This window comes from Propithecus coquereli, unplaced genomic scaffold, assembly GCF_000956105.1.
Source record: "Propithecus coquereli isolate 6110/MARCELLA unplaced genomic scaffold, Pcoq_1.0 Scaffold122, whole genome shotgun sequence".
Classification (NCBI taxonomy): Eukaryota; Metazoa; Chordata; class Mammalia; order Primates; family Indriidae; genus Propithecus; species Propithecus coquereli.
In genome coordinates, this window is record NW_012136303.1 from 445,767 (window position 1) to 469,005 (window position 23,239).

The 23,239-nt window shown below is 50.1% G+C and overlaps 1 protein-coding gene across 5 annotated transcripts in view; it reads right to left on the bottom strand.

The window, feature by feature from the left end:
* The window catches only part of EPB41L1 (erythrocyte membrane protein band 4.1-like 1), a 127,020-nt gene that overhangs the window by 16,065 nt on the left and 87,716 nt on the right, over window positions 1-23,239 (bottom strand). For 2 of the 5 annotated variants that reach the window (XM_012637698.1, XM_012637696.1), the window contains exons 10-15: window positions 22,769-22,866; window positions 22,347-22,522; window positions 19,332-19,480; window positions 15,682-15,864; window positions 4,878-5,288; window positions 2,949-3,053 (exon numbers count right to left, since the gene is read on the bottom strand). In XM_012637698.1, coding sequence (XP_012493152.1) covers window positions 2,949-3,053; window positions 4,878-5,288; window positions 15,682-15,864; window positions 19,332-19,480; window positions 22,347-22,522; window positions 22,769-22,866 — 1,122 coding nt within the window. Of the gene's footprint in view, window positions 1-1,202; window positions 1,287-2,948; window positions 3,054-4,877; window positions 5,289-15,681; window positions 15,865-18,323; window positions 18,360-19,331; window positions 19,481-22,346; window positions 22,523-22,768; window positions 22,867-23,239 lie in introns of all 5 variants that reach the window. The other 3 variants (XM_012637694.1, XM_012637695.1, XM_012637699.1) reach the window with 3 other exon arrangements.

A 23,239-nucleotide genomic window follows, 5' to 3' on the forward strand; every position in this document is an offset into this window, starting at 1 on the left:
TGTGTATGTCAGGGGGTTGGCAAGAGAAAGCATTTGAAAACAATTTCTCTACAGCTCAAGAGAGATCTGGCTCAGGCATTGCTACCTTCTCTAGCCTCAGCCCACGTGGCTGATGTTCATTGCAGAAGGATAAGGGAGCAGAGCAGAGTGGCTGGGATTGAAAGTGAGGCTTCTGGTTTCAGAACGTCTGGGGTTAACCTGGCACTACCACTTATTGGCTGTGTGACCTTGGGTAAGTCACATTACCTCTCTGAACTTCAGTTTCCTCATCTGTAAAGGATATAGAAGAAAGAGCATCTACCTCACAGTCTCTGTGAAGATCCAATGAGACAATCTATTCAAAATTCTCAGCACATTGCCTAGAACCATAACCTGTGTGCCTAATGCTATCTGTTCTGTTTCATTATTAAAGGATTTAGTGTCATTAGAGTCTCTGAAAAACTGAAGAATGGAGATTATTGCCATTTTACAGATCAGGACACCTGGGGCCAAGGACCATCCTTCCTGGGTCAGACAGCAAATAGGTAGCAGAATCACAAGGTCCCTCGGGACGTGGTCCAAAATCCTGAGTTTCCAACTTAGGTTCACTGCTCGCCATCTACTGACCAAGGCAAGGAAGTGGTCCGAGACACAAGAAAACGTCCAGCCACCAGGACGGGTCCACAGAACTCTCAGGTACATCTTCAGACTAGAGGTGAGATTTGCCAGTGGAATCTTAAATTTTTTTTTTTTTTTTTTTTTAGAGATCTGTCACCCAGGCTGGAGTGCAGTGGCACAATCACAGCTTACTGTAACCTTGAATTCCTGGGCTCAGGCAATCCTCCTGCCTCAACCTCCCCGGTGGCTGGGACCACAGGCGTGTGCCACCATACCCAGCTACATCAGTGGAGTCTTGATATGAGATCAGATTCATGTGTGCCAATAATCAAAGAGTACCATCCTCCCTCTATTCCTGCCATGGCTGAGATGGTCCAGATAAATGAGACTCAGGAATTCCACACCCACATTATTTAGTTTGGGAAACTGAGGTCTGACTATATGTCCTGTGGCAACCAAGGTACCAGACAATAAACATTTGACTGACGCAGTGGGGGCAGCTGAGGACTTCCTGAAGCAGCTGGGCAAGGTTAGCTTGTTACCTGGCTGTTTTGAGGGGGACAAAGGGGCTGGCCAGCGAGGGAAGCCTCCTGGGTTCTACTTACCATGGTGGTTGATATGGTCTCCGTGGTGATGGAGGGAGTGGTTGTTATGAACTCCTTCCCCACCGAGGCACTCCCATCAACCTGCTAGCCAGAGGAGGTGTCATTAGACATAGAGAGAGCCAGATGTACACCTGGACATCTGTCACCTGGGCTCATGGCATTCCCAGTTACAAGGTGACAGGCTATGGGAGTGGACATCACTATGGTGGTCCACATGTAGACCAAATTACAGAGGGGCCTCACAGACTCTCTGCTTCATTTCAACTTCTTTATTTGACAAAGAAAAAATAATCCCAGATAATTGGATAAATTCTATCCAAATTTCAATGCATGTAACCTTTGACCCAGCAATCCCTAGGAATTTACTCTTTGGATACAAACTTGAAAAGTGCGTCAAGAAGCATGAACCGTAGCACTGATCACTAACTGCAACTAGACAAAAACAACCACAGATCCCATGAAAGGGAAATGGCAAAATAAAGTAGGATGCACCTCCCAAGTGAGACTAAGAAGAGTAAGGTAGGTCTATCTATGACAATAAGGAGTGACCTCCAAAAAAATTATTAAGGAAAAAAAGTAAGATACAAAAGACAATGCTTGCTTTTGTGTAAAATTTTTAAGTATATAGAGATGTAGGTATCTGTATTGGAATATGCATAAATTTTTTTCTGGGAGGTATCCTAAGAAAGATTTCATTTAGTTCTGTTTGAATTTTATAACTGTGAACATTTTTTTGTTGTTTTGTTTTGATGTCATTAAGGGTTACTGGGCTGTCAGATTTGGGGCCATTTGTAGTTTCTTTATACTTTTCTGTACGAAAACAAAACAAAACACAACAAAACACATGTTACTAAAATGTAACAGGCCAAAGGAAGAAAGCAGCTTGCCCAAGGTCACACAGCTCATCAGAACTCAAGAGCTTGACCTGTAGCAGGCAGCCTCATAAATCCTAGCATCATTACCAAAGTGGGAGAAAAATTTCTGGAACCAAAAGAGTTGTCCACGTTATGCTGGTTTACGTCTTATGTCAGTTCTTGAAACAAAGACTCATCTCAGGGTAAAAAAAATGCCTCCAGAACTGTAGCTTTTCTTGCCAGGAAAAACCAAGAGGGCATCTATCAAACCCACACTCTTAATTTTCAAAGTTTAAAAACCACAAAAGGAATGTAGGCAATGCACTATAAGGACTGCAACTGTGTCTATTCATGACAGCTTTCTCCAAGGTGCTAAGCATGCTTCATCTTGCTAAGACAAATGATTTTTGGGTTTTTTTTTTTTCACTTTACTTTACCAATCTCATGTGGAACCCCCATGCATAAAAAATGACCTGAACTGTTCTGACTAAAGCTGGATTGGGGTCTCTGCCTCCTCTCTCCCCAAACAGCATATATCAAGAAACTTCTCCAACTCCTTCAAGCAACCTGAAAACCAAGGTCCTAACCCACTAGCCACTAGTCCTCCCAATTCTCCCAGGAAGAAGGGAGAGACAGGATCATTCCCATTTTACAGATGGGAAAATTGAGACTTTAAGAGGTATGGTCTGCCCAGGACAAGAACCTGCTCCATCCCCCGACCCTCAGAGCTCAGGGAGACACTGAGGCTCAGAAGAGCATCAGGATTAAAATGGGGGTTCCAGGGAAGCGGAGGTGGGAAGGGTTGGCCAAGGGGCTTGGACATAGCAGTGGGGATCCCCACTCCCAAATGTCCAATACCCATGCTCAGGGTGCATTGGAAAGCACAGGTTACCTGTGTGTTGTCCACAGTGGTGACTCTGGTCTGCAGTACCGCCTCCGGCTCAATCTTCTTTCTTATGGCCAGACTGCTGACGGTCATGGTTTCCGTTTTCACAGGCTGTAGGGAGAGGAGGGAGAACGCTCTGTAACTCAAGCTGTGGCATGACTCCTGCTCAGAGGCAACCGTGGTGTAGGGTCAGAGGTGATCTCCTACCCCCACAGCTGGCCAAGTTTCTGGAAGGATATGCAGGTCAGGGCAAAAAAGGCATAATGTGATATCACAAATAGCCCAAGAGGAGAGGCAGAACCAGCACCAGGCTGGCCTGTCCCACACCCCTGTACTGCACAACCTCATGGTGCCTATATGCTGGTTTTTTAGGCTACCATTAGAAGAATGTTTACTATTCCATTAATGTACTCTATGCCAGGCCCCACACTGAGTATCTTCCTTATATACATAATGTGGCTGAATGCTGGATGACTCCAATGACCTTCCAGCTGCTTTAGCTGAACTCTTTTAGAACAGGAGCCGCACGTGCTTGGAGACTTACAGGGGGCCAGGCAGGAGATGTAAATGAGTGAGGTGGGCTCCTTGAGCACTGGGTGCAGTGGAGAGCATGTGGGATCCCACTAAGGTTTGGCCAGCTGTGACCATGGCCTCTGAATGACTGTTTGAGTTTTTAAATGGTAAAAGAAAATCCTGGATTTTATATTCAATGCCCTGATTTTTAAATCAGAGCGAAAGAAAATATATCTGCTGGCCAGATTTGGCCTGGGGCCACGAGTTTACACCCTCTACTCTAGAGGTCTTAAGTTAAATGATCAGTTTGGGTCCTCTACCTGGCCTAGTTCAGGACTATACCCACTACAGGCATTAACATATGAGAGCTAAACACGGAAGCTAGCTTGTCTGGTTGAGGGGGATGATGATGAGGGGGATTTTTATAGGTGGTTAGAACCCTGCGATCTAGCCATTCATTCATTTAATCATCTGTTAGTACCTAGTACACGCCAGGGCTAGAGGAGCTGCCACCCGGTAGGAGTGCAGGCCTGTCTGCCGCTGACCTGACCACTCTGGATAATGCTGGAGCAGAAACATTACAGAGCAAGGGGGTGTGGGGGGAAATACTTCCACCCAGGGTGGTCAGGAAACCCTCTGCTAGGGCACTGACATCTGAACTCTGTCCTGGAACATGATAATTTTGCAAGGCATAGAAAAGGAGAAAAAACTTTCTACCTAGAGAGTACCACATGGAGTGAGAGTCCAGAGTGGATGAGCTTGTATTTCAATGTCTGGAAGGTTGGGGAGAGGACAGTGTGGGAGGGAGGCTGGGGCTAGAAGAGATGAGGGGGCAAAGAAATGACGGCAGAGACGTGTCTTAGAAAGACCCCTTTGCAGCTCTGTAGAGGAGGGCCACAAAGCAGAGAGGCCACCAGTCTGTCCCTCCTCAATGACTATATTTTCTCTTCTCTGGGAGTTTCCATTGCCACCCTGAGACCCCAGGGCCAGATAGATTTAAACTGCTGCCCCTTCCAGGAAGCCCAGGCCCCAGGGAGACGAGCCTGGGCCTAGACCAGGAAAAACCATTCAACTTTCAGACCAGGCCGCAGGAGTCCCTGAGAGTCCACAGACACATGCTCTCTGCAGGTGCCATGCAACACGGGCAAGAGGAGGAGTCGAGTAAGACCACACTGCCTGTCATCGCTCGACCTCAGCAAGTGATGGGGTCACAGGGTTAAAACACCAAGGAACGCATGTTAGGGGAAAACTGACATGGCAAACATGCGAGTGCAGAGCCATGCTGTTCTGCGAGGGGTAGTCATGCAACACGAGACAGAGCTCCAGGCTGCAGGCTGGCTGGCAGTCTTCTCCCAGGTGGCCCAGGGCCCTCTGAGCATGCAGTGCCCAGTGGGCTGGGGTCTCGATGAAGCTCCACTGTACCTCAAACTGGGGCATATCCGGGGTGGAGCAGGCCCCTCGATCCGGGCTGTCCTCGATGCCCCCAGACTCATCATCTTGGCTGGGGGGCCCTTTGCTGAGATCCCGGGCGAACACCAGGCCCTCAGTTTCTGAGTCGCTTTTGTCTCGGTCAAGCTCAGGCAGGCTGCGGGAGAAGTCTTCAAAGGCGCTGCCGTGGTAGTCACCAATAACCGTGAAGTCCACCTCAGCCTCCAGGCTGGACGTGGAGCTGACCGTGATGCTGGAGCACTTGCGCTCAATGGCCAGGTGGTTGTCCTTCAGGAACACCGCGTCCCTCTCCTGGTCCTGGTCCTCATCTCCTGTGTCACTCTCTGGGGCCCGGGGACGTGGTGGTTTGACTTTCTCCTCCGAGCCCTCCCTCAGCCCTGCTCTCTATGGCCAGATAAAATCAAAGGAATAGGGATGTGGGATGGGGAAAGAGAGAAAGAGAAATCAAGATGGTGAATGTCAGAAGAAATCTTGGGGCTGTGTTGACATCCCGAATGGAAGAGCAGGTCAGGAAACGAAAAACATCCCCAGGAAAGATTCCTTGAAATCATAACAAGCTTAAAAAACCAAAAACTTCTCAAGAGTGGGGATGCTCCTTCCTGATGGTCTCACACTGATGCAAAAGCAAGTACAAAGCAAACATCCTGCCAGAGAGTCCTGGACAGGAGGCTCCCTCCAAGGGTTGGATCTGGGAGCTTATCAGAAGCAGCACTGTGCAAAAAGCAGGGATGGAAGCCCAGACTCCAGGCCCATCCGTGCAGGCGGGCATCGAAAAACAGAAACCCAAGGAGACCCAGGGATTTAGGGAAACCCAGGAAGGGAAGGCACAGAGGCTAGAGCCCAGAGCTTTGAGGAACAAAGAGGAAGCCAACACGGTTTGTCAATTCCACTGAGTCTCCCTGGGAGGGATCAGCATCGAATAGAGGGAGGAACAATATGGGGTTGGGCCCCTTGAACACCAGCTTTCTGGGAGCTGGGGGCTACACCAGTTCCACCCTGAGCCCCATGAGTGGACCACGGGCAGGTCATAGAGTGGAGGCTCTGGCCCCATCAGTGTAATTGACAACAGCAGGCCAAGGCAGTGCCTGGGGGGAACCAGCAACTCTTGTCTGACATACATACCTCTCAACTGGCCTGTCAGGGATTAAACACCACACACATTTTTGGCTGGTTCATGACATTCTTTGTTAAGACCAATCTAACGCCCATAGAATATTTTTAAAGCACTTGGCTTCAGACTCTAGGGATTCAGTGTGCTTAGAGATTCACTTGCTGAGCAAGCCTCCATTTAGCCAGTTTCCGGAAGGTTGAGAGGTGTGAGGAATACATTCCAGACAAGCCAGAGTTGAGCAGCCACAAGAGGTGCTGCCAGAGCAGGTGGGATCTAAGGGGGCACTGCACCCTGGCCAGGTGAGGATGACTGGGTCATCAGGGCACAGAGGGACTGCAGAGACCTGAGGGCCTGAGGGGCTGGTGAATCTCAGGCGCCCCCCCTTTCCAGGGGTGTTCGCTGCTAAGCTGGTGAAGCGTGTCTCTCCCCTGATCGCATCTCCGGATTTGTTCTGGATTAGAGAAGATAGTTAGTCTTAAGGAGGCAGAAAGAAATGTGGCACTGGGACTGAGAGGGAACCAGAAGTGAAGGATAGAAAACTCTGGACTGTCAGCTTCCCCAAGGCAGGAGAACCAGGGACAGGAAAGGATGAAGAAAGATCGTTGGACAAGCCAAGCAAGATAGGTAGGAACCCAGCAGGTAGGAGCAGCAAGGCAAAGCACATGTGTAATTTGCTGGTGGTGGTACCACCTTCTCCACAGGGAATGAGTGACCCTCTGGGCATCAGGTCACACCAAAAGCTGAGGGTCTTTGTGGCCAAGCTAACATGGGCCAAGCAGATGAACCCATCACTCAGCCTGAACTACACCCAGGCCCGTTTGGGGAAAAGTACTCATAGGGATGGGTAAGCAGCCTCTGATTGCAGTAATGATGAGGGGCGACTGAAACATGCTTCTAAGAACTACGTAGCATGCGGCCAGCCCCCATGGGCAGCAGGCAGCAGTGGGGGCGGGGGCTCACGTGGCCAGTTACCCCAGTAGCTTCCTCCAGCGTGGTTTCACAGCCCGAATCGGGGGACATGAGCTCTAGTTCTGTGCGTCCTTCCTGGTGGGATGCAGTGGAACTGCCCTCCCCGAAGTGTCTGGTAGTCAGAGGCATCATTGGGGAATGTGTAGCTTTGGGGCTGGTAAAGTCCCCCGGGGGCTGGAGCTGGACAAAGCCCAGGTCTAAAAGCTTATTTCGCTGTTGCTCTACCTGTCCCGTGGGGGCCTCTGAAGACACCTCATTTAGAAGGGCTCTTGTTTCACCCTGACTCGCTCGGTGAGTTTCAGCTCCATGGGTCTCAAATATCCGGATTTTATTGGCCACTGAGGTCTTGCTAATATCTTCCAGGGAGCCCTCTTGGCCACCAGCCTGGAAAGAGGTCATCTCCTTTTGCTTCCCGGAAGTGAACACCGACCGCAGGGGTATGGCCCCCTCAGCATCTTCAGGGACAACTCTGGGCTTTCTGCTGGTGATGGGAGGTGCCCTGCGCTCACCTCCTGTGTCAGAGGGCACAACCAACCCTACTTGGTCCTTGGGCTCCGGGCTCTCTTTAGGAGGATGAATATGTTTGAGGAATACAGGGGACTGTTCTCCAAAGGGATCCTTGAGCTCCAAAGGCTTCCCTGACCCATGAGGGGCTAGGCTTGGAGAAGCTTCCTCCAGAGCTTCCAAAGCCTCCAAGTGATCAGGGGAGGCTGGCAGGGGGATGATCACCTCCATGTGAAGAAATGCTGAGGCCTCACGGTCCTCCATCTCAGGTCTTCCTGTCTGGGCGTGAACTGCTTCCCTCTCTTTGGACAAGAAGTTGCCTCTGTCCAGTTTGGCTGGCTTCCTGACATTCAGAGGGATGGTCCATGGAAGGGTGCATGCCTGAGTGTCTAGATGCACATCCCCTCTTCCATGAGGTGAGTGGTTCTTCAATCCTGCTGGGGGACTTCTCTCAACCTTTCCTGGCAAATCTCCACTCACAAGGCCCTCTACCTCTTTAGCTGCACTCGCTGTTGGGTGGGTAAACTCTCCTTTCATCCCCCATTGGGCTTCTTCCCATTCCTCAATAAATGTCTGCCCTGGAGAGGATCCCTTCAGGTCATCTGGTCTTCCATGGATCTTGAGCAGCTCTGCCCCTTCCTCTGAGGAAGCTGTGTGGGCTTCATCCTTGTTCCTGCTGGAACCTGCGGCAGAACTCCCCAGGTCTGAGGAATTCAGCTCCAGTCTGGTCTCATCTCCAGAAGGGGCATCCAGGTGCTCTTCTCTCTCCTCCAGAGATGGAGGGAGAGCATGGTTTTCTGAGTTCTCTCCATAGTTTAAATAGAAGCTCCTCTCTGCAAAGGAGGTATCGGTTTCATCACTCGAGTCGGCTCTGGCTTCCACATGGGCTGGATCCAATAGAAACGACTGCAGTCCTCCCTTGTCTGAGGCTGGAGAGATGTCTACCTCTGCTGTCCCTGGGATAGTGGGTCTCACACAGGTCTGGAGCTCCTCCAGCCCCTTCCTCAGCTCTGTCCGGCCCTCCAGCTGACTGTCTGAGATGCAGCGGTTCCTGATGGTGGCCTTCCTGGTGTCCACCCTGAGCTCAGACCCTTCCAGGAGCTTTTCTGCCAACATGCGGCCTGCAGCTGGGGCAGCACCTCCTGTGCCTTCCTTGACCCAGAGGCCTTCCTCCCACACTGACTCAAAATCTTCAGGACTTGCGATCATTCTCCCTCGCTGCTGTGTGTTTGCTCTTCTGGTTCCCACCATTTCTTCTGTGGCTACTTCAACTTTGAATTTGTCCACCAGAACGTCTACCTTGGAGAGTCTGCCATCAGCAAGGATATCAGCAAGGCCTGCCTCACTTTCTTCCTGCTGCGTGGTAGCCACTCTTAGGAGACAGAGTTCTTCTGGCCTAGTGTACTTTCTTTCTATAAATACCCAATGCTCTGAACCCTGTGTTTCAATTGGAGCAAGAAGAGTTAACATGAAATATCAGGCACCAGAAGAGTGGGTCACTTTTTCCAGGGAGCAATCTACCACTGAAAGGTTGGACTCTGGGGCGGCACGTCCCCAGAACTGGCTGGGGAGAGGAAGGCATGACAATGCCAGCCATTCTCATCAAGGCTAGTCTCCCCAGAGGCTCTCCTCAACCACTGCCCCCAACTCAATAAAATGGGATGGGGTCTTATGCCCTCCCCATGTTAACTATGAGGAAATGGAGATCCATGGATGGGCCAGGACTCTTCCTCTTCCTCTTTTAATGATATATTAATAACTGCCACCGTCAGAGGGGAAAGTAGCTTGCATCACATGCCACCTTTGAATGTTAGAGCCAAAAGAACTCTTAAGACATTATCCAGTCTAATCTCCTCATTATGTAAATGGGGAAACTGAGGCCTAGAGAAGGTCAGTGACTCGCCCAACATCATAGTTAGTTGACCGTAGAGTTAAGAAAAGAATGCCTGATTTTTGAGGCCTGAGATCTTTTTGCTGACTTATTTCACACCTTGGAATATGGGTGCCAACTGTGATCCAGTTGAAGGGAAACATGGATAGGCCACGGCCTGAAATCTGACCTTCTGATCTTTCTACAAGAGCTTCTGGGAAGAAAAGAGAGTAGTAGCAAAGAAATCAAATGTCCAGGTTAGTGCCAGTCACCAAAATGGCTTAAACAGCTTGAACATTGTGGAGTTCAGTCCAAAAGAAACAAATTATCAAGGTCCATCCCTTGATATAGAAAGAGTAGAAAAGGACTGACCAGGACGCAGCAAGGAAGGGAAAGATCTAAGGATCCAGGCATCATCATGAGTCAAAGGCACCAGAGTGCCACACGGTCAAACTGTCAATGAAACGGCCCTCTAGCTCCCCCGAGAGTTCTCCAACAATGCATGGGAGGGAGTGACAGACTTCCAGAATCATTAAAAAAGCAGGAAGGTCATTGGGTTTTTAATCTTCTTGTGGTCACAAAATATTTTCTTCCCACAAAATGTTAATGGAAGTATAGTATGCATAAATACAGAGCTTCCTGGTGAAGCTGGGGGCGTGGGCTGCCCTCACAGGAAATCCCTGCTCTGACTAGAGCCCTCATGATACACATGTGGAAACTGAGGCCTAGAGAAGGCAAGCACCTTGCCCAACACAGTGAGCTGTTGGCAAAGGCAGCCTAGAAGGTAGCCTCCGACTCCAAGTTCTGTGAAGTGTGCCCCTTCCACTCTACCCTGACCACCTCCACATAAGATATGCTCGAAACTGCTGCTGGCAACAGGAGGGGAAGGTTTATATGATCTTGAGCCCCTTTTCAGGTTATGACGTGGTGAGGAATCTGTCAATCCCAACCCGCTGGGAGGAGTCTATCAGAACTCCTCAGATCTGAAGAATTCTGAAGGACCAAGCGAACACTGTAAACTCTCTTTTCCTCCACGCCACTTAGCAAAATCTCCTTGACTGTCAGGGAGGGAATCAGACCTCACTAAGAGAATCTTGCCAATGGGAAAGAGATCAAAGGAACGGGAAGGTCCAGGCAAAGTCTGGCGTGGGTTTCCGAGCTTTTACTTCAGGTTGTTGGACCATCCCAGAGTGGTGCTTCCAGAGCCTACAGAAGCCAGGTCTCTTTTCTCATCTCCTTGGCAAGCAGGTTGCTTTAGCTGCTTCCATTTCAGCTTGTACTGACATCATCAGCATAGCAATAATGGCCAAAGCTGGTCAATGAGGCCCCTCTGGAACATTCCTGCCCCAATTCTAACTAGCAACCAGGCTAGATAAGCAAGAGTGAGTGGAGCGGGAGCTGGCACAGAATGAAAAGAAAGATTCTGCAGGAAGAAAAAGAGAAAACGTAGTGATGTTTAGTTACTATGTGTCAGGCAATGCAGCCCTTTGGCTAAATTATTAAATTTAATCCAAATGGCAACCTGTGAAGCAGGTATTGTTATCTTTATTTCAGAAGGGGAAACTGAGGCTCCCAGAGGTGGGGGGACTTGCATAAGACCACAGAGTAAGCCGTGGGGAAAGAAGAAGGGGTTCTGTTCCTAACAAGTAAAATGCAGGTATACAGGATCCTGAAATGGAAAAGATTGAACAAAAAAGAGAGAAAAACTCCTCAGGCACCAAAGCACTGGTGGAGTTACACCTGGCCCTGGGGATTGCTCTGAAAGTCGGTCTGACATGATTCAACAGAGGGGATAATGTTAGAGTAGCCCCAGATTGAGGCAGTCCTGCAGCCCTTCTTTCCCCAGAGCCAGGGGGCCTTCAGTGCCTTGCTCAGAGTGCCCCCTGCTGTCAGTGGGGGGCACTGCAGCAAGAGAAGCTATGCAACAAAAGCGGGGAGAAGTAGAGCCAGTGGCTCCCACACAAGCCACAGATGAGAAAAAACTCTCCAACCAGGCAGTACTGCTGACTCTAGGCTGTTAAGGCCCCACCTGGAGCTCTGGGCCACATTTTGGGGCCCATCCTTTACAGGAGGAGAGGATTTAGGGTGAGGACCCCTCTAGAAAGCATGTCCTGGGAGAAACTACAAAGAATGGGGATATTCAAGGGGAAGGGAGGTGTTTAGCTCTCTGGCCTGGAGGAGGATGCAGAGTGGATCTATGAACGCCACAGGGCAGAATGAGGCCCACAGCTGATTTAGAAGGGCAGGTTTCAATTCAACATGAAAACCTCCTAATAATTGACTGAGGACAAAATGGGCTGTCATCAAAGATAGTGAGAGGCCCGCTATGGAAGAGGCTAGATGGACAGTTTGCAGGGATAATGGTGAAGGGTGCATGCTGGGAGCTCTGCTCCCAGTATGAGTACCTGTCCTTGGTTCTAGGAGCATCTCTGTGCTCCAGGGCATCACTATGTCCCTAACCTTGGGATGCTGTTGACTCCTGTCTGACTTTCCCCAGGAGAGGGGAAAGTTTTGTTTTACATTAAGGAAAAACTCATGGCATAGAAGCGTGATTTATGTTTTACCACTTATGTAGCTCACTCATGTCTTTCTCAAAGTTCTAGCACATTTGCAGCAGCTACAAAAGTTTTCTCTGAGAACTGAGAAGGGTATATGCCCTCACACACACAATGCCAACAGAGGAGAGTCAGGTATCAGGGACAAAGAAGTTTTGCCCAGATGATTGGTCAGTACCTTCCAACTCTGACAGTCTATGAATTCCCAGCAGGAAGGTGGGTGCAGACCCCTTCTGCCTGTGCCTGGATCCCATGCCCAGCATCCAAAGGACGTTCCAAGAGCCCCCAACCTGCTGCTATCCTGGGCATAGATGCATAGATGCTTTCCTCGTTTAGAATGTCTGTCTGAACAATATCTTTATAACCCCAAGGATACTCCTTAGAGAAAGATGTCTATTTTTGCCTGCCTGGAGACCCTGATAGACCCAAGCTCCAGGGGAGTTTAGAGAGGATGGATTTAGGGGGTGGATGAAATGCTATGTCCTAACTAGCCACTGCTGGACCTTATCCAGGCTTCTGAACAGAGGCAAAGCAGAAGGCATTTGGGTACCAGCATCCTGATCCCAGGCTTAGAAGTCAGAGCCTGCCTCTAGAGTCAGCTGCCTCACCAGGGCCTGAGAAACAGAGATTGTTTCTGCCTCCCCTTCAAAGCCAGAGGTGATTCGGGCTGTTCTGTATTCCCAGAATGGCTGCAGTTCTGTCCTTCCTGAGAATAATGGATGAGGGAGGGGCTGGCCCTTTATGGATTCCTGGGATGTGGACATTTGCTTGTCATAGCATGAGGACAGCATGGGCTACCCACTGCTCCCATCTGCATGGCAGAATCTGGTCCACTCCCCTAACCCCAGAGAAAGGGTTTTCTTAAGACCACAGAAGGTGGCTCTTGGAGGCCCGAGGAGGAAGGGACAGGGGAAGGTGAAGACAGTAACCTCAGGAGATGCTGCGAGGCTTTTCTGAGTGAACACTTCCAAGCCTGCGGCTGCTCCAGGCTCAGGTACCAAGTCCTGCTGAGAGGTGTCCTGGGTCCTCTGGGACTGCAGGGGAGGCCCAGGGCCAGAGGAGAGGTAAAGAGGGAGGAAGGGAAGGAGAGACAGAGACAGGAGGAGAGGGAGAGAAAGCAGGAGAAACACACACACACAGAGTCTGTAAATAGCCCAGCTTCATAAGTCTCGCATCTTAGGATTTGTGGATTAGGTCAGGAAGGAGCCTCTCTGTGGGGTGAGATAGAGCAGGACAGCCCTTCTGAGCCATTTAAGGGAGGAAGGTCCATGGTCAGCTGCTGGCCAGTATTGTGCCTTTGGGCTCTTCCCTCATTTGGGAGTCTTGGGAGCCATATCATTCAGACTATGATTCCAAGTCTTCCCTGGATGTCTTTGGCTTAGACTATGGTTCAATCCTGCAGTTTGGGTCACAGCTCCTTTTAAAAAGTTATCTTTGAAACTAAAACCTGGGTTTGGCAAATGGGAACAGTTAAAGTTTCCACTGTTTTCCCCTTGGCCCAGATAGGGCCCAGCAATATACAAGGAAGCTCCTAGGAATTCTGGCCGACGCAGGACAGCTGCAGGAGAGCCCCCACCACACCCACGCTTGGATCAGGGATTCTAGTCACCTGTGACTGCCCAGTGCTTTCCAGTTAACAAAATGCTTTTATGTTCATTATTTCATTCCACCTTTCCAACAACCCTATGGAGTGGCAATTTTGGTCCCCCTTTAGATGGACTAAGTAGTGAGACTCAGAAAAGTCCCAGCCAATCTTGTCTATAGCACCTCCCCATCTCCCAAATCTTCAAGGGCCCCCTAAATGCCAAGGGGACCTGTAAGCCAGTTGTAAATGGTCCATCACTCCAATGTGAGCTCCTGGACCGTAATCCTTTCCAGCAGTGGACTACATTTCTTGGGGCCGAGGGGCTGGGGCAGGCGGAATAGACTCCACCTTTTAGTGAGACCCATCTTCTAGCAATTCCAGCTATCACCAGCAGGTGGGGCATACCCCAAGCCAGGCTGCTCTGAGATACTCCAGAGCTCCAGATGCCGGCTCACCAGGGCTCACCCTTCCCTTCTCTTAGGGAGTCCGACTCTTTGGTAGCCTCTGCATCCCACCTCACTCACAGCCAGGCCAAGACCCAGCCCACATGAGGACAGATTAGAGGCTGCTCTGGAGGGCTGGAGGTGGGGATGGGAGGGGTGCTGTTCACTGGATCACTAGACCACCACCAGAGGTCCAGTCCAGGGTCTTGATTGTGCCATAGGTGATCACATAAGCCCTTAGTATTTGCAGAGGTTTGCCCTTCTTCCATGGCACCAGCCTTAAAGGCCCCCAAAGCATTCCCTTGTTTTGTGATTCACCAGCCAGGAAGCTACCACAGTAGCTGTCCCTGAGCTTATGCCTCACTAGGCAAAGCCCTCTGTTATCTGGCAGGCTCAGGCCATGGGTAGTTCTGATTCAATCAAATGCTCTGCTAATTAGATCATGGCTACATCACCAATTTTCAAAGCATTAGGGGACAGCACACACACAATTGACTCTATATCTTGGTCTTTACATGATTTGGTCTTGCTCCTAGGCAGCTGTGATTTAATGGCAAATACAATAGCCTAGGACATAAGAAAATTGGGTTCTGGCTCCTCTTCTATCAGCTATGACACTGAACAAGTCCATCCTCTTTCTGGGTCCCATTGCTCCTATCTATAAAATGAAGGTTCCAAAGAGGTTCCAAGGGTCCTTCCAACTTTTAAAGGAGACTCTGGTTCAAAGTCAACCTCCTGTGTGGAAGAGTCCCAGGACTTTTAAAATGAAACAATAAGTAACTCACATTGAGCTCTGAGGTACTCAACCTCAACTTGTGCTATCTCATTTGATCCTTGCAACATTCCTACGAAGTGGGTGCTTTTATTATCTCCACCTAAGGAGACTCAGAGAGCTTAAGTAACAGGCCCAGAGTCATCCAGCTAGCAGGCAGCAGAGCCAGAATTCAAACCCAGGCAGTGTCAGTCTAGACCACAATTGAGTTTGAGACCAGTAAGTAACAGCTCTAGAGGGAAAACACCTAAGTATAAACTGGGGTAAATACTGCCAAGATTTAGCAAGGACTAAAAATAATTGCTTGGGAGTATAAATACAGCAATTCTCCAAATCCTATCTTCATCTCTTTTTCAATTGAGAAAATACCCTGTGCTTTCCACTCGGAAAGGCAGGTCATGTGGGATCCTTTTCTGAAGCCTCAGAAGCAGGTCTGATATGTGTGGAGGACCCACTCCCCTATAGTGGGCCCTGAGGACCCTTCCAGGAGGGGCATCCCCAATCTGTGTTTTCACAATACGCACAAAAGGGTCTGGTTACTGGATAGGGCTACCAGATTCTCAAAGTTTAGTACATAAGAGAATCACCTGGGGCACTTGTTAAAATGCAGATCCCAGGGCTCTAACTCCAAATATCTGATTCAGTTATTGAATGCAGGAGCCCTGGAACCTGCATTTTTAAAAAGCACCTCTTCCCCTTTATACTCTGGTCAACGGAAGGGGAGTACACCAAGCTACTATGAGTCTTGAGTTTTACATGTCAGGGTGGTCCCTGCAACCCAGGATTCCAAGATTTAGTGAATTTGTCTCCCTCAGTCTAATCCGTCACCCTATCTATCCCCACCGGCCCCCAAGCAGCAATGGGGGGAAGTGTATTGGTGTGGAGGACGAGTGTGAGTCAGCATGCAGCAACCGCCCCAATACCTCTTTTCCCGAGGCCCTTATTGAGGGGTTCAGGGTGAGACCTACCTCATTGGCTTTCTCAGGGGTGCCCTTGGGGGATGGGGAGGCAGGTGAGGAGGGCAGCCTGCGCTCCCGCTCCCAGTCTCGATCCCGGTGGATCAGTTTGCTGTTGGGTTCTTTCAGGGTCCTCTTGAGCTCATTGATGCTGGCCTGGTGCTTCAGCAAGACGTCCTCTGGCTTGTCTAAGAACTAGGGGTGGATGGAGAGGACAGCAGTGTCAGGGAAACAGCTCTGAATGGAGGGTACAGGGTGCAGGGATGATGGCAACAATGTCACCACCCTCCACCAGCAATGTCCCTGTTTCAATCTGCCAGCAGCCCCACGAGCCAAGCAGGGTGAGGATGATCAGCTCCAACAGGCGCACATACTGAGGCACAGAGCACTTAAGATTAAAAGAGGAGACTTCTAGTCAAGCCACCTTTTCTCCTCCCTTGCCTGGCTCACCAGACTCTGAACGCCCAACTCCACCCAAATCCCACAGGTCTGGGAGAGTTTGCTTTGGTGCTGCGAGCCCAGTCTTAGTGATGGAGGTGACTTCCCTCTGATTACAATCAAGGCACAGCAGGCAGCATCTGCCAGAGTAAGAACTCGCTAACCCTGTTCAATGGGCTGCTCTGGCTCACTTGCTGGCATTCTGGATTCTTCCTGGATCGTGGTGCCTACCTTCTGGCTGAGATGCAGACCTCCAGTCTAGGCCCCTCCTAGCCTAACATGCACAACTGCTCAGGCTCTGTGAAGGCCTAGAGTACAGATCCTCCTCAAGCCCAGGGACATCCAGAAAAATGGGCCATGTTCCCACACTAGGGACAGGGACCAGGAAAAGCTTATGTCCAGCCTTCTCTGCTGTGAGCCACCAGCTTCCCCAACCACCCCGGATCTTCCAGATACCTTTTGGGTATTCACTCACCAACAGCAGACAGAGTGAGATACAGCCAGATAGAGAAACTAGGACACTGTGGGGTGTTCAGGAAGATTAGGAGAATTAGAGACCAAGAAGAAGAGAGGTAAGCCCCAAGGCTGGGCACAAGATTTGAGCCAGGAATAGTTGGAGTCATAGGTGTCCCCCCCGCCCATTAAACCCCTAAGTCTGAGCTCTAGCCGCTGCAGCATGACAGAGTAATCTTCCTAGCTGAAGTGTGGATGAGCCTTTTTACGGGAGCTGGCAGTGATTTGCCAAAGCTCTTTATCTGCCTGCATCTGGGGCAGAGTGGATAGGCTGGCAGCCCAAGGACCTTTATTTGCAAGGCTATTTGGGGATTCATGTTAATTCAATTTAGGATAAGAAATGGACAATCTCAGTTTATTAAAGTCACATGAGATGATTCTGGAAGAACCACTGGAAGGTAAGCTTACCCGTGGACAACATTAGGATCTTCTGCCGGGCTCATCTCTGCTATCCAAGGATCCACTGTTGTTGGCTCCTAAGCTACCTCGGGAAGGAAGCTGATACCACTGGGGCTCCTGCTTTCCCTCCAGACACCTGTCTGTACCTCAGGCATCCCATCCCAAGCTGAGCTGCCCTTGGGACAATGTCTGTCTCTGTCTGAGAAGTCAAACCTGATGGAGTTTGCACAGGGAGTAAGTTTGGGCTGCAGTGGGTAGTGAGGCCCAACTTGAGAATGTGGCTTGTCATCTTCCATCCCAAACCTGTCCCGCTGGATCTGCAGGCATGTCGTGCTCCTGAAGGCTACAGGGAGCAGTGGGACCCTGAGATCCTTGAAGGTTAAGGGCCTTGAAGAAAGCTAGTCTGGATGCCTTGCTGTGCAGATGGGGGACTGGAGCCTGAGGGGACTTTCCCAAGATCTGCAAAGAGTCAGTGGCAGAACCGGGGTTGAAACCTAGATCTTGGGACTTTAAGGCCAGGCTCTTCTTATGTCCTGGCCTCTGGCCCTTTCTCTCAGCAGCCCAAGGACTCAAGGATAAACCCATTTCTCTTACAGTTAAAGTTCAAATGAAGAGTTGGAGACTGGGTGAGAGGGAAGAAGTGGTTAACATAGGAGGACTAAGTTGAGCAAAGAAACAAAGGGAAAAGAAAGAGGAAAAGGAGGAGAGGTTCTTGGCAGAGCTGGAGCAGCAGCAGACCCTACCCAGGAGAAGGTGGAACTGGAGTCTGGGCAGATGTGCTCTGAGGCTCCTCCCTCCCCACCCCAAGTCCCCCCTCCCACATCTGATTGCCAATAGATACAAGATGAAGCTTTGGGTGAGGACACAGGGGACACAGATGAGATGGACCAAACAGTGCTGTGGGGCAGGAGATGAGTCTAAGGAAGGGTTGGGGTGGGAGGCGGGCAGAATGAGCTAAATGAAAGCACAGAATGGCCTGGAAGGGCTGGTGGACACAGGGGGGTGGTCAGTAGGTAAGCAGCAGGCATGGAGGACCAGGTGGTCTGGAGAGGTGAAGCATGAAGCTGGGAGGAGAGTGGGAGGGGTGAGGAGGGAGAAGACATGGCTGGTTTGGGGGAGAGTCTGAGCAGGAAGCTGGAGAGATGAGTTTAACAAGGCTGCGGGAGAGCAAGAGTGAATGGGGAGGGGGATGGCCAAGGAGCAAGGTTGAAGCTGAGATGGTGCCAGGATGTGCGCTTGGGATGGTGAGAAATGAGCTGGGGATGTGAATGGTTAGGTAGGGAGGGACAGGTCCCATGCAGTACCTCCTGCTTGTGTCTCGGCGTGGTTTCCTGCTCCGGCTAGCGGGAGGTGGTAGGAGGGAAAGGATCCAGCAGGGTCAGTAGAGCAAATGGAATAGAGATACCTCGATGGGCTTGGTCCAGCAAGGAGCCCAGAGCACTCACACTTGACCAAGCAGTGGAGGCCAGGGAAGCTGGGTGGGCCACCAGTAAGGCAGTGAGGTAGTCGGAAGAAGGTGCGGGGTGTGAAGCAGGGAGCTGTCCCAAGAAGGCAAAGAAGGGGACTAGAGGCAAAGTGGGCAGGGCCACACTCGGCAGATGGGATGTGTGAATGGGGTTTCATGTTTCTTGCTGTCAGTGGGTGTGTGTTCAGGGGCCTGTATTCGCAAGGTGGAACTGCATGACAGACAAAAACCTGCTTAACAACTGTGCCAAAAGGAAGCTCTCCCTGGCCTGTGTGTGCACACACCTGTGTGTGTGTGTGTATGTGTGTGCTGTTTGCACGTCTGTGTGCAGGAATGTAAGGGTGAGGGGTATATATATCAGTGAGGCCAAGGTTGTGCATTCCTGCATGAGTGTGTACACATGGATACTAGAAGTGTACACATACACCTGAGTGGGGTGTGGGGCAGGGGACACACTTGTACCTCCTCATGCTTGTGAGGGACCTTAATGACACCTTCCTCTGGAAAGGAAGGGCATGGTGCAGATCCAGATCACAGTCAGATGGGTAAATCAGGAGTGGGCAGGAGGAGGCCCAAGTCCTCCAGGGGACAGAGGGCCCCTCTGGAAAGGCAGGGCAGAAGGAGGGGAAGAGTACAGGGCAGGCAGTGTGCCTACCACCCATCCCCACCCCCACCACAGGGATGTCCAGGTATTGAGCATGGCCCAGGGAAAGGCCCTGTCCATGTGCACTCCATAGCAGGGGTGCTTGGCCACAGCGAGGGGCAGGTGAAGGCCAAGGCTGAGGCTAGACCTCGGATCAGCCTCCCAATCCCCAGGGCAGAGGGTCTGAGAAAACCAGGCTCCTACCTTCAGCTCCTTAATCTTGGTGGGGGTCCTGATCTCTCCTTCCTCGGCCTCTGACCGCCGCCCCCCAGACTCGCCATCTTCCTCCCGCTTGTCACCATCAGCTCCTGCATCGTGGTTCTCGCTGACTGAGGCTGGGCGGGAGAACTCTGCTGAAGTAGGCAGAGACAGCAGGCGATCACGTGAGACATCTCTCCTGCATGGACGAGGAGCCAGCCCAGCCACTGCCCAACCACACCTGGAGTGGAGCCGACTTTTCTACACCACACCGGCTCCCAGAGGAGTGAGGTAGCCTTCCCCAGGTCACGTGGCTGGTAAGCAACAGAGCTGCCTCTCAGTCCGGGGACCCCCTCCTGGTTTCTATAGCACTAGAGTCTGGGTTCAAATCTCAAATCCATCTCTTCTTGGCTGTGTGATCTTGGGTAAATTACATAATCTCTCTGGGCCTTGTTTTCCTCATCTATAAGCAGTGCCTACTTCAGAAAGCTAAGGTGAGGACAAATAGCTAATGAGTGTAAGTATTTAGAAAAAGATTTAGTAGAGTGGCTGGCCCAGAGTGTGCCTTCAATCAACGTTGGCCCATAAATGTTGCTGTTTTTGTTGTGGTGGTTGAAGCAGAATACTCACTTGATCACTATTTAGCAATACGCAGATAGTATGAGATTGCCTTTTACTAGTGGAAGCTAAAGTTGTAACATTTGCAAATGATTTACCTTCCTTATAAATTAGGGAAAATTCAAGGGGATCCCTGCAATAACATCTTTCTTACCCACTGGCATTCTAAAACACTTTTCTTTCTTTCTTTTTTAGAGAGACAGAGTCTCACTCTGTTGCCCAGGCTGGAGTACAGTGGCATCATCATAGCTCACTGCAACCTCAAACTCCTGGGTTCAAGTCATCCTCCTGCCTCAGCCTCCCAAGTAACTGGGACTACAGACACATGCCACCATGCCTGGCTAATTTTTCTATTTTTTTTTGTAGAGACAGAGTCTCACTTTCACTCAGGCTGGTCTCAAACTCCTGACCTCAAGCGATCCTTCTGCCTCGGCCTCCCAAAGTGCTAGGATTACAGGCATGACAAAACACTTTTCTGAATAGGAAAGAAAGGGGTGGAATTATAGACTATGCACACCAGGCACTGGACATAACCTGACTATGCCCATGGACTGTGTCTTGATGGAAAATAGGCTGGAAGACACTGAATTAAAATAACCAGAGCACAGATTATCCTTGGAGTTGGCCTAGATTTTAAAAAGAGAGTAATTACCCTTTCTATTCATATATATTCACTTCGCAAAGTATTCATTTATGCACATATTTCATTTGATTCGCATAATACTCTGTGTTGGTGGCTAGAATGGGAATTATAACCCCCATTTCACAGAGGATAAATTGGGACCTCAAGAGGGGAAAGGTCACACTGGTGACCTTCTGGTGAGTCAGGACAAGGATCTAGACCTCCTGGCTTTGAGTCTAGGTTTCTGTTCCTCCCCTAATGAGCTTCACCAGCTCTGAGCTAACCTCTGCTGCCTAACAAAATCTGGCCTTCATTTGGTTCCTGGCATAGAAATGGAAGGTACAGAAGAGGACCAGAAGACAGTACAGATCCTCCTTTCCCTTTGCATAAACCTTCAGTTCTTAGCCCTGTGTCTATCCAAGGAGAATAAGAAGCTTCCTCTGCCTCAAATAGACCCCTGCAGAACTATATATCCCTCAAACATAGACAGAAATGCATGCATTCTGTACATGCTTCTCCCATTGCTTAAACCATATTAAATGCTTCGAAACCTACTATCCTTTGGGCCGCATTTACTCACTCTAAATATTACACTTGGATAAATACTATACCTAACACAAGGCCTGGCACACGTATAACACTCAGAAAATATATGTTGAGTGGAACTAACTTGCCTGGAGGCCTGCCCCACTATGTTCTGGGAGTATTCACTGTTCTCCCACCCAAGTCCCTACTTCCATCTTTAAGCTACTCTCTACAAACCTAAAAGCAATAATGATGGGTACCATTTACAAAGGTCCTACTATATGCTGTGAATAGTTTTGTGTGTTTTTTTAGGCAATATTAATTCTCCCTATAATACAGCAAAGCAGTAGTATTTATTTTGCATAAGAGGAAAGAGGCTCAGGGGAGTTAAATAAGTTGCTCAAGATCACCCATCCATTCATTCAGATATTTATGGACCACTTCTTGTGTCCATGGAGCAACTGCTGAGTGTCAGGGTCAAGATTTGAACTCAGACCTGCCTAACTCTGAATGCCCCTACTTCCCCAAGTGGGTTCTGAACATCACCTACACACTCTAGTGCATACATCCTGGGGAAAGACTTGGGCCCTCGGGGTGCTAACTTAGTAGGTCTGGGGCAGGGCCTGGCAATCTTCGTGTTTAACAATCTCACAGGTGATTCTGATGCAGACATGGTCTCTGGACCACACTTTGAGAAGCCCTGGTCTGCTTGATACAGGACAATGTCCGGCTAGTTCTCATTGATGTTAAGGGCACCCATCAGTCCAACAGAAATGGGGGCAGTAGAAAGCACCATATGGATAGCTTGTCAATCAGCCCCGAGCTCAATGGAACAAAAATAATGAACAGAAACAACGCTTCAGCCTCCAGGCAGATAAGGTATTACCAGCTCCGCAGTGCGGTCACAAGCACCATTCTCCTGGTAAAATGATAATATGTGGATTGCTAAACTTCTTGGTGGAGGGCCCAGAAAACCATATGGTTGAACCTGGGATCCCAAAGGCCATGATTCAGGGAAGTTGTGGGAATCCAGAGAGTGGCAGTGTCACATCCCAAGTGGAAGTGAGCTGTAGGTTGGGGCTAAACCAATCAGGAGCTGCCCAGGTATAGCAGTGGTCTCCAGCTACCATGCCTGGTACAAATGAACTTGGGATGTATCTACCACCTCCACTGCTCATTCTGCAGAACCTGGCATGCCCACTGCCTCATTTCCCTCTAAAGACCACTCTTCCCCTCACCTCCAACTTGGGCCATACCTCCATCAAGGCTGCGGGACATGGTGTACCGTTTGCTGGAGGAGCGCTCAAAGAAGGGTGCAGGCCGGTCGATGAGGGCACTGGCCTGGCGGGTCTGTGCCTGGGTCCTCCCACTATACCGGAACTTAGAGCCCATCACCAGGAAGCCCTTGGGTGGAGGCTCAGGGGACACCAGCCTGCAGCAGAGGGAAGAAGGTGAGGAGGTGACATTAGACCTGCATTTGCAGGCCTAAGGTTAGACTACAGCTGGCCTTTCATCCCACTGCCCCGCCAACTACAACAACTAGAAGTGGTCCAGGAAGGGAGAGCCATGGGGAAAGGTGGGGTGGCTTCCTCAGAGTCCCCGCTAACTCCTCCCATTGCTCCCCTGCGTACACACAGCCTCTGCCTCATCCCCGTCATCTCATCCAGGGCAGGCTCACCGGAAAAACGTGTGATGCTCGATGCAGACCTTCCACAGTCTCTTGGCTGACCGGTGGTTTGGGAGCTTAAAGCCAATTGTGCTCTCAAACTGCTCATACTGGAAAACCAAGAAGGACAGCTTAGAGGCAGGGCCTGGGCCCACTCTCACCACTGGCCTATCCTTTCTGAACCTCTTCTCAGGCATGTGTGACTTTGGCCTGTTCATTCATTGACTCAATAAGGTTCACTGAGCCCTTATTCTGCATCAGGTCCAGTGTTAAACACTAGAGATACCAACCGTGGAGACCAAGACAGAAGATTCTGGTGTGGGGAAGGTCTCAGATAATAAATAGTGAATAAGAAGCACTCGGGCCATTAAGAGCTTGACTTATTCAAGGATCTCAAAGGTGGCCAGAAGGGCTGGAGCATCATGGATGTAAGGCAATGTGGGAAGAGATTGTGGGGAGAGGTAGGTGGCCATGGAAGGAGTT